The following is a 10,748-nucleotide window of genomic DNA, read 5'->3' on the forward strand; positions in this document are numbered from 1 at the left end:
GCCTGTGTATGGCACGCAGCAGATCATGGAGGGGACAAGCAACACAGTGGCAAATAGGGCAGGAAGCAGAAAGCAGAGCAGCAGATTGGGTAGGCAAAGGGGATTGGATGGCAACCAGAGAAGGTGCAGGGCTAAGTTGTAGCACACCAGGCAAAGAGGTTGGCCCCCATTGACACAGAGGATGCCACCCAATATTGCTAGTAGTTACTCTGCTGACTCAAATAGAAGGTATGTCTATGGTGGATCTGCCAGTGACCTATGGGTTAATTCAATGTCACACAATGAAATTTTTGGGGTTTTTAGTTAATTTGTTCTTAAATCCCAGGAAATTACAGTTACAAACAAACTAAATTTAAAGAACATTATGAAGGCTGCAAAAATCAAGCTATCAAAAAATTAGGAAATGCCAAAAATAGGCTTGACTGCAATCTTAATTCCACCCCCTGTGTGAACACAGCCTTTAATTCCACAAGTCACAATTTTTCTACCACAGGACCCATGCTGCATTTAATACATAGAGGGCCCCAAAGTCAGGTAATATTTTATTTTATCCTCAAGTTTTCAGTATGTAGTTTTGGAACATATTCACTGCATGCAATGGGGGTGGAGACAGAAGGATCGTTATGTTTTCAGTGGCAGGATGAGGGAATTTTAATTAAATAGCACCCTAATGACCAGAGACTGGCGCTCACCCATTTTTTCTCAAGTGGTCTAGCAGTTAGGATTCATTATCAAGCTTCTCAACAGCACACTACCACTGGAGCTTGCTGATAGGGTAAACAAATTTAATATAGCGACCTCCAGTTAGTAAGGTGAACAGCGAAATATCTTAAGTCCTGTACTCCCCTCACCTCTCTCCAAGATTATGAAAGGTAAATACAAAAGACAATGTGAACTGTCATATTCTGCAGCTGACTGCATTGAAAGAAACATGTACAGTCACTGATGGCTTAACCTCATAGTTACATTCTTGAAAAATGCAACTTTAAGTGAAACAACGTTAAGCTAATCCAATTATGTCACAGTAGTTCCCTACTAGCAGGTGGTGGCCAAATATTATAATCGAACACTGCATGACTTTAAATGAGTATGTTTTCTAATAGATCAGCAACATAATAACAAAACAACATTAACCAGGACAATGTTAAGAGAGGAGCACCTGTACAACAAATGTAGCTACATGAAGAAGTATCTCTATTAGGGCTGTGTGAAATGGCACCGTTCCATTTCAACCAGCGTTTCGAGGAAACAGCATTCCATTTCAAATTTTGTTTCAATTCGAAACAGCTGTCCCATTCCTTCGAAACAGTTTCGCTGTTTTGACCATAGGCTATTATGGGGAAGGTCGAAACAGCCTATAACTTTGTAATTTCTGGCCTGATTTGAATTAAACTTGCAGGAATAGTAGCCCCTTCTGAGGGCAAGAGGCCTGCCAAGTGTTAAGGAGATAGGTGCAGGGGGGTTGGGAAAACTACACCCCAAAGTCTTGAAAGCAAAATTCAAGTCACGTGTATGTGTTAAGCCACAGTGGGGTCAAAACTGCAGGCATGCTAGCCCCTGCTGAGGCCACAAAGCCTGCCAAGCTTCAAGGAGATAGGTGCAAGTGTTTGGAGGAAACTGCACCTCAAGCTGCAGAGAAGCAAACTCATGACATGGGTGACACTGCATGTGTTAAGGTGCAGCAGGGTGAAAGCTGCAGGCCTGCTAGCCACTGCTAAGGCCATGAAGCCTGCCAGCTGTCAAGGAGATAGGTGCAGAGGTTCTGGGGCCCTGGACCTCTAGCTGCTGACAGGCAAAACTCATGACACGGGTGCTTGTGCAACTGCTGCCTTTCATCAGGCAGCAGGACTGAAGATCCCCCATCACTTGCCACCACAGACTTGAGGGTAATAAGTGATCACAGTATGAACATGAGCCAGCAGTACAATGCTGTAGCCAGCAGTGCCAACAATACCCTAGCATGCATCAACTGATACGTCACCAGCAAAACCATTGAAAAAGAGGCGATTCTCCTGCTCTACTTGGCATTGGTGAAACTGCAGCTGGCGTACTACGTCCAGTTCTGGGCTCCGGACTTTAACAAAGAAGCGGTAAAACTTGAGAGAGTCCAGAGAAGGGCTACCCATATCATCAGAGACTTGCACAGCAAGCTATATGAGGAAAGGCTGAGGGACCTGGGACTCTTCAGCCTAAAAAAGAAGAGAAGGCTGAGTGGGGACTTGGTAGCAGCTTACCACTACATCAGAAGCATACATCTAGGGTTTGGTGAACAACTGTTCACCAGGGCACCCTTGGGGAAAACTAGGAGTAACAGTCACAGACACCTAGAAGATCATTGCAGGCTCAAATCATGAAAAACTGTGTCACAACTAGGGTGTCCAGACTGTGGTATAAGCTCCCTCCAATGGTGGTGCGATCACCTACCCTAGAAATCTTCAATAGGAGACTAGACAGTCACCTTGCTAGGGTCACCTGACCCCCAGTTGTCTTTCCTGCTTGATGCAGGGGGCTGAACCCAATGATCTTCCAAGGTCCCTTCCAGCCTTACAATCTATGAATCTATGAGTGGCTGGAGCCTAAGTCTTAGGAGATATAGCTTTGAAGCAGTTCTTCCAGAGCAAACTTGGTCAGGTTCCTTAGCTTCCCTGAGCCTCAGCTAATCACCTGTAAAATGGAATAATTACACTTCCCAATTCACAGGAGTGCTGTGAGAATAAATTCATTAAACAACTGTGAGGTATTATAGCAGGCTTCACAGTTGCAGCAGGCCTAGCAGGCCTGCAGTTTCTACCCCACGACAGATACAATTGCACAGGCATCTATGACATGAGTTTTGCCTGTCAGCAGCTAGAGGTGCAGGGCCCTAGAACCCAGAACCTCTGCACCTATCTCCTTGACAGCTGGCAGGCTTCATGGCTTCAGCAGGGGCCTGCAGGTCTGCAGCTTTCACCCTGCTGCATCTTCACACACACATGTTTTGCTTGTCCCCAGCTTGAGGTACAGTTTCCCCCAACCCCTGCACCTATGTCCTTGAAACTTGGCAGGCCTCATGTCTGCAGAAGGGGCTACCATTTCTGCATATTTCATCCAAATCAGGCTGGAAATGACAGTTATAGGCTGTTTCGGCCTTCCCCATTATAGCTATGGGCAAAACGTTGAAACAGCAGCAAAACATTTTGACTTGCCTCATTTTGTTTTGAGCTGTTTCAACGATATTGGTTTTGTTTTGCCCATTATAGCTACGGGCAAAATGTTGAAACAGCAGCAAAACATTTCGACTTGCCTCGTTTTATTTTGAGCCTGTTTCAACAATATCCGTTTTATTTTGATTTTGCTGTTTCGACCTCAAAACAAGTCGAAACAAAACTGGCAGCAAAATTTCATACAGCCCTAATCTCTATATGAGATGATGAGTCATCTCTGTTTCTGCAAAATTTTTGAAAGTAGAATTTCAGGATGCTTTATTAAATCTAATTACCAGACAAAACCAAAAGACAGTGCTGAAAGCAAGAAAACAATTCTCTCTCTAAGGAATAGGACTAGATGACAGCTTTTAAGACAGCTTTTTCACATCTCCAAATTCTACTGCTAGATTTCATTTCTGTGACTCAATGCACACACATGCACACACAACCCCCCCTCCAAAAACAAGAAAACTAACCCACACTTCCAAAAATAAATAAATAAATAAATAAATCGGATTATTAATGGCTGTCCTCAAGTACTTTTCTGTCCTTGCGAACATCAAGAAAGTTATGTTGGGCTCAGCTTTTGTATCCATTTGATCACATTACTCCTAAAACCTACAGCTGCTAAGAAAGGAATAGAAGACTAAATAATTTAATATCAAAACAAGCAGGAAAATCGTTATCTCAGCTTTGGCATCCCATGGCAACAAGATCTACCAGGAACCCTACACTGCATCTGGTGTAAATTACTTTCTCTGTACAACAGACTAGAGCTATTAATTATCTGTATGCTAGGAGGACGTAAAGAGAACACTTTCAAATATTCAGACAGAATTCTGCAGTTTAAACTCTCATCGTGGTTCTTAAAGTAACAAAATGATGTCAGCTCACAACCAGCTAAAGTAGCAAAACTAGAAGTTGATGTTAGTCATATCAGACTATGTAACAAACCTTTCAAAAGAATATGAAGTAACAGAACTAAAATGTACTTGGCAAGATGTCAGAAGCCTGGGGTCTCATCTGAGCAGTAGATACTAACAGTATAGAGCAATTCATCATCTCCTAGTATGCGGTGCAAGCTTCTCTTGCACCAAACCAAAAATAGATCTAGTAGAAGAAAAATGAACACTGCTAAGCTCTCAACACTGAAGGGAGGCAGGACTGACCTGCTGGCTTTGCATACTATACAAAATGCAACGAAGAAAATCCAAGGTTAGGAATGACAAATGGGCTATAATGCTTCATACAGTACAGAAAAGATCTCTCAGAGAAAATGCATTCAAGCTCACGGAGGGGAAAATAGGGACCATGTTAATTCATTCATATGAGGCTCATGAAACAGTACAGCATTAAACTGGCTGACTGAAGATAAAACATGTCACTATCACAACCAAGATCTTCTACTTCATTGTCATTTAGAATAAACATATTTACTTATTTGTTCAATTTATGGGCTGCCCTTCCCAACAAAGGCTCAGAGCAGCTTAAAATAAAAGAACAAAATAATTTATAATAAAAACTAGAGTAGCAACATAAAACAAAAACCTGCTCAACAGAATACCAGCCTAACCCAGTATGCTAAATGCCTGTACAAACAGGAATGGTTTACAGCACTTTCGAAAGATGCCCAGTCTCAGATTCTGGCAGGCTTCAAGAGGAAAGGAGTTCCAGAGCTAACAGCAGCTGCTAAGAATGCTCTCCCGCATATTTTTGTCAAATCAACTCAGCGCATGAATGGTACTTGCAGGAGGTTACTCTTGGCTAAACTTAAGAGCTCATGATAGGGCATAAGAGGGAAGGCAGTCCCTTAAGTACCTCAGGCCTAGACAGTTTAGGGCCTCACAGGTCAAAACCAACATCTTGAACTTCATCCCAAAAGATACTTGGAGCCAGTGTAAACTCTAAAACACTGGAGCTGTGCCCCTCTGGCAACTCTTCCCTATCAAAAGGTGCTGCCATATTCTACATTAGCTGGAGCTTCCAGAAGGTCAAGAACAACCCCATGTAGTCTAGCTTCAAAGTTATGAAGGCATGAATAATGTCCACATTTAAATCTGAAAGAAAGGGTTGTAGCCTTCTTACCAGATAGGAACTGATGAAAGCATCTCCTAGCTACCTCTGCCACTGGTAAATCCAAGTGGAGCAGAGGATCCAAGAGCACCTTCAAGGCTGCAAACCTGAGTGACAAGAGGAGGCTGAATCCAAGCAATGGTAAGTGTTCCAATCCCCTGCGTATCAAGCAGTCTGCCCACCATCACATCTGTCTTGTATGGATTCAGTTTCAGTTGGTTTACCCACATTCAGTCCCCAGCTGCAGCAGGCACTGAAAAGAAGAGAGACTGCGGAGCCTGGGTCAGATGAGAAAGAGAAGTAGAGCTGAGCCTCATCAGAAAACTGATGGCACCTCACTCCAAATCTCCACACATGTCACTTAGCAGCCTCACATACATATTGAAGGGGAGTGAAAAGATGGTGCCTTGGGGACCTCCTAGAAAAGGTCCAAAAGGGAAAGTGAGCACTTGTCCATTACTACCATCTGGAGCCTCCCTGCCAGGAAAAAGCTGAACAAAGCTATCCTGCAAATACCCACCAGGTCACATAAATGCTTTATTGGCATCTCTTGGATAATCATATCAAATGCTGCTGAAATATCTAGTAAGAAAAGCAGGGCACAATTTCTTGTGTCAATCTCCAGGCTAAGATCAACAACGAAGGCCACAGGTGCAGTCTTAGTGCTATATTCAAAAAGAAAGCCAGATTGACAAGAGTAAAGGAGTAAGACGGCATTCAGATGTTGACATCTGAATTATTAAACGAAATAGGTTCACAACTCTTGAAATGACTATTCAGTATAAACAAACCTCCAGGTTACCTTTAACAGACTATTGGAATCTCAAGCATGATTTATCAACAACAGGCTTAACTAAACTTTATATTCTCCCCTTTCTCTGTCAAGATCTATAGGTCAACAACTGTCATAAGGTATGGAAATCTGTACTGAGTATGTGAATTTAAATAGTAAATGCCTTGGTTATGAGGTTATATTGTGCATTAGGCCTGTGCGAGTACCCAGCTATTCAATCCAGCTTTGGATTCAGCCGCTTCAGATGCCAGAGACCTGATCCAGAGCTCCGGATCGGTTTCTGGTTTCCATCTGGCCAAAGCGGCTCCAAAGGAGATCAGGCCATAGAATATAATGGGGAAATCAATGAAATATCTATAAACTTCGTTGGTTTTTGTTTGATTTGGATGAAACTTGCAGGGGTGGTAGCCTCTGCTGAGAGCATGAAGCCTGCCAAGTTTCAAGAAGATCTGTTTAGAGGTTCGGGGGGAACTGCACCCCAAATTCTTGAAAGTAAAACTCATGTTACATGTATGAGTTACACCACAGGGGGGTGAAAGCTGCAGGGGTGGTGGCCCCTGGTGAGGCCACAAAGCCTGCCAAGTTTCAAGGAGGTAACTGCAGGGGTTTGGGGGAAACTGCACCTCAAGCTGCAAGCAAGCAAAACTTGTGACATGGGTGACACCGTGTTAAGGCGCAGCAGAGTGAAAGCTGCAGGGATGGTAGCCCCTGCTGCGACCACGAAGCCTGCCAGCTGTCAAGGAGATAGGTGCACGGGTTCTGGGACCCCCTCGCAGGCAGCCGCCCCCACCCCGGGCTGCCTGGGAGGAGCGAGACGGACCCTGCCATGGCGCCGCTACCTTCTTCAGCTCCAGGTCCATGAGCGCCACCATGTTGCCTGCGCCTGCGCAGTGCAGCCCCATGTCTGCAGCCTGCATGCCTGAGCAGTGAAGGGCGCTGGGCCCGAACCTACTATGCCCACCCCCCAGCTGGGAGAGAAGCGAGGTCAGGCTCTGCCCCCGCTCGGAGTTGGGGAGGGCCACGTCTCGGGCCCAGGAGCTGCCAGCAAAGCGCGGCATCAGTTGTGCCCATAAAGCCCATGAGTCACTTTGCAGTACTGTTCTGGAGCACCTTCATCCATTTCTGCGCCCAATTTCTACCTGCCAGCTTTATCATTAGTCTCTTTGAAGGAAACCGATTCTAGTTTTTGACCATTAGAAACATCCTCATATGTTAACTTCAAATTCCCAATTTGGCAGTTCACAGAATACAGATTAAAAAGAAGTACGCACATTATGCAGAAAGGACATCCATATCATCCCTTCAACTGAGTCTAGAGTAGCTGGTGATATTACTGAATCAGAAAAATAACATGAGAAAAGAGCTTTAAATCTTTTAAACTTTTATCTATCTTTTCTTTTCGCTGACTGGAGTGCAGGCACCTACCCTGGAGATCCTTAAAAGGAAACTGGACGCATGCCTTGCTGGGGTTATTTGATATTAGCAGTCTTTCCTACGCAGAGCTGTGGGGGCTGGACCTGATGAGGTACCTTACAGCACTAAACTTCTGTGAATGCAATACATACCCAGCTGCATTATCATCTCAGATCAATTGAGGAATCTTTTATGAAGGTGGTGTGATTACAAAAGAAGTACATTGTTAGAGTTTCATCAAAACATGTACTAGTTTAAGTTAAGCTTTGTTGGTTTTGAAGTCATTACAATATATAGAGATTATACTTTCCTTCTTTCCAACCCAGCACACCTGGGCAAATTGTACATTCTGGCACAAACCGCGCTCCATATGTTCTTTAAAAACAATTCTAGAAAAATAAATCTTTCATATAAATTAATTATCGTGCTAATGAGCAGGATGTGATTTTATAGTTTTTACAAAAGTATAGGCCCTGAATGCAAGGATGAGATTAACAATTGTGATTTCCTTCATATAGCATCGACATAACGAACTTCACTAGAGTTGGACAGGCTTATATAAACTTCTCACAAATTTGAATTTTGCAGTTAGTGTTCACGAGGTATTTATCAGCTGTGCTGGTAGAGATTATAAATTTCAATGCAACTGTGAAATTGCATGAGTAAAGTTGGCAAACAATAATATGCAATTGCTTATTGAAATATGCTATTATACACCTGAGACAGGCGAGTAACAAAAATGGTATCTATTTTTTTAAAAGATATGGACTGATCCAAGGAAATCATGGTTCAGTAAACATTAGTCCAATACCAAGAAGAGCACGGTTTTTACAACCCTTATAGACAAGCAAAGAAAAACTCTTCCTTTGCTGTGCTCCCATAGCTTTATTGCCATCTCCACACAATCATACATGCACACAGACTTCAGAAAGGGAAAAATTGCTTTTTTCTTGGATTTCAGTATGGGGCTGGGCCAAAGCTTGAGCTGCTACTGCCCTGCTATCAGGCTAGGGTAGCTTGTGCAGCACTTGAGTAGGTGCATGGCACACCTCAAGGTGTACAACCTGGGGGGTTATGCAGGGGAGAACACTCAGCACCAGGGGTGCTGGTGGCTCCAGCCCTGACTCAGACAAGGGGCCAGAGTTGCCACTGCCACCACTGGGCCAGCCGAGGGCCAGAGCCAGTGTGCTCCATGCCCCAGGCCAGAATCACTGCATAGGGGAAGTAGCAAGGAGGCAAGTTCAGGTGGGTAGGAAGCCTGTTATCCCTCCCCCTCCCAATTACTTTCCCTACCACCATTTGACTCCTGACTGCTGCTTTTCCCTACCACAAAAATGGACGTGTACATGTGTAGGGGATGACAGGTGGGCAGGCAGGGGGATTAAGGTGATCCTCCCATAAATAGATTCTACATGGGGGGAAACTACAACAGATTTATAATTTTTCATGTACAGAATCGAAGTACTGTGGGGAGGGGTCATCTTAAATTCAAAGTTGTCTTGGATGTGGCTAAATAAAGCAGATAAGATCTGACAGAGAGCAACTACCATATACATATTCCTGATTGCTCACTGTCACCTATGGAAAAAAGCAAGCCTAAAAGCAATCCAAATCAAAAGAACAATAGGTTCCAGCAAGTTCAGAGGACAAGACCCTTTAATTCATGCCTAACTTCTTCAGCTGCAAAAGAAGTTACTCACATTCTTCCTACACCTTCATACATGCGTGTCTCGTCCACCAGGGTCATAATCTCAGTGTCCGTGAGGTGCGCGTGCTTTTTTGTCCTGTTCAACTGTTCTATCTGCATATCTGCCAGCTTCACCTTCTGCTGAGTGTCAATGACCTTGGCCTGCAGCTCAGTAAAAGCCTAAAGGAGAAGCGCGGGAGAAGCGGTCAGGTCAGAGCCGGGCCGGGCCGGGAAGGGGGAGAGCGGGGCCAGGCTGTGCACCGCAGCTGTTTCCTTTCCCCTCGGAAATCGCAGCAGCAGCCGCGAGCCCGCAGACAAGGACCCAGCGCTGCTCCGACACCGGCCCGCGAGCCCAGGCCACCCCCACCCGCCTGCAGCGGTCCGGGCAGCCTCGCACGGGCTGAGCCAGGGGAGGGGAGGGGAGGGGACGGACGGCTCCCACCGGAGCGAGCGCCCCCTCGCAGACAGCCGCCCTCACCCTGGGCTGCCCAGGAGGAGCAAGACGAACCCGACCGCGGCGCCGCTACCTTCTTCAGCTCCAGGTCCACGGGCGCCGCCATGTTGCCTGCGCCTGCGCGGTGCAGCCGCGTGTCTAGGGCCCGCACGCCTGCGCAGTGAAGGGCGCTGGGCTGGAACCTACTATGCCCTCCCCCCAGCCGGAAGAGGATCGAGGTCGGGCTCTGCCCGCGTTCGGAGTTGGGTGGAGCCGCGGGTCGGGCCCAGGGGCTGGCGGTGCAGCGCGGGCGGGACGCCGACATCCTTGCTCGTCAGGGCGGCCGCGAGCGCCGGCCCCTCGCCTCGTCCCACTACTCACTCGCCAGGTGCGGGAGCGGCGTGATCGTCCCGCCCCTGCTCCCTGCGGTGTATCTTGGCTACAGGCGACCTAGCAGTGACCTGGGCCTGCAGCTTTCTCCGCAGCCGCAGCCGCAGGGGTTAAGGCCACATCCTGCCCTGGCTACAGCTCACGTCCTGCCCTATGCACTGAAGCAGCCTTCCCCGGTGACCATCAGTCCAGAGCCCCTGAAGCCCAGTGGGGCAGCGCTGCATGTCCCCAAGGGGCCGAGCCTGTGCTCGCTGGCCAGGCCACTGCAGGATTGTTTGTGTGGTAAACCCAACCCTGGCTTGGTGCTGCTAACAGCAGTGGGATTCCTGGCAAATGAACAAATTGTATAGTGTAGTAAGTGAGCAGACAATAAAACACAGAGGATGTTTCTGTACTCTGGACTGTGGACTTAGAAAATATGCAATTGCTTATTGACATATGCTGTTATACCCTTGAGACTGGCAAGGAACAAAAATGGTATCTCTTTCTGAGTATGCATCACATTCATCAACCAAGCAGGGCCCAGAAGTGGTATCATATGATTGTACATGTAATGATTAATGAATATTATGCCATATGTGTGTGCAGGCTTGTATCGGCCAACGTGAAGATTAGATTGCTGCCTGAGGAGCAGAAAGTCCAAGGGGTTATTATTTCTGCTCCTATTGAAGTCAGCGTGAGTTTTACAGTTGACACCAAAGGGACCATGTTCTGCCTTAGACAAACCAGAAATGTCTTAAATGACAGAGTGGGTAAATCAAAAGGAACAAAAAA

At 46.1% G+C, this 10,748-nt stretch overlaps 1 protein-coding gene across 1 annotated transcript in view; it reads right to left on the bottom strand.

The window, feature by feature from the left end:
* Positions 1-9,823, bottom strand: part of PFDN1 (prefoldin subunit 1) — a 61,996-nt gene extending 52,173 nt beyond the window's left edge. Inside the window, exons 1-2 of the mRNA XM_090020523.1 lie at positions 9,679-9,823; positions 9,165-9,331 (exon numbers count right to left, since the gene is read on the bottom strand). Coding sequence (XP_089876649.1) covers positions 9,165-9,331; positions 9,679-9,711 — 200 coding nt within the window. The 5' untranslated portion in view covers positions 9,712-9,823. The remainder of the gene's footprint in view (positions 1-9,164; positions 9,332-9,678) is intronic.
* Between the last annotated feature and the right edge of the window lie 925 nt (positions 9,824-10,748).

Source organism: Crocodylus siamensis, chromosome 10, assembly GCF_052110815.1.
Source record: "Crocodylus siamensis isolate JL-2025a chromosome 10, ASM5211081v1, whole genome shotgun sequence".
In the NCBI taxonomy this organism is placed as follows: Eukaryota; Metazoa; Chordata; order Crocodylia; family Crocodylidae; genus Crocodylus; species Crocodylus siamensis.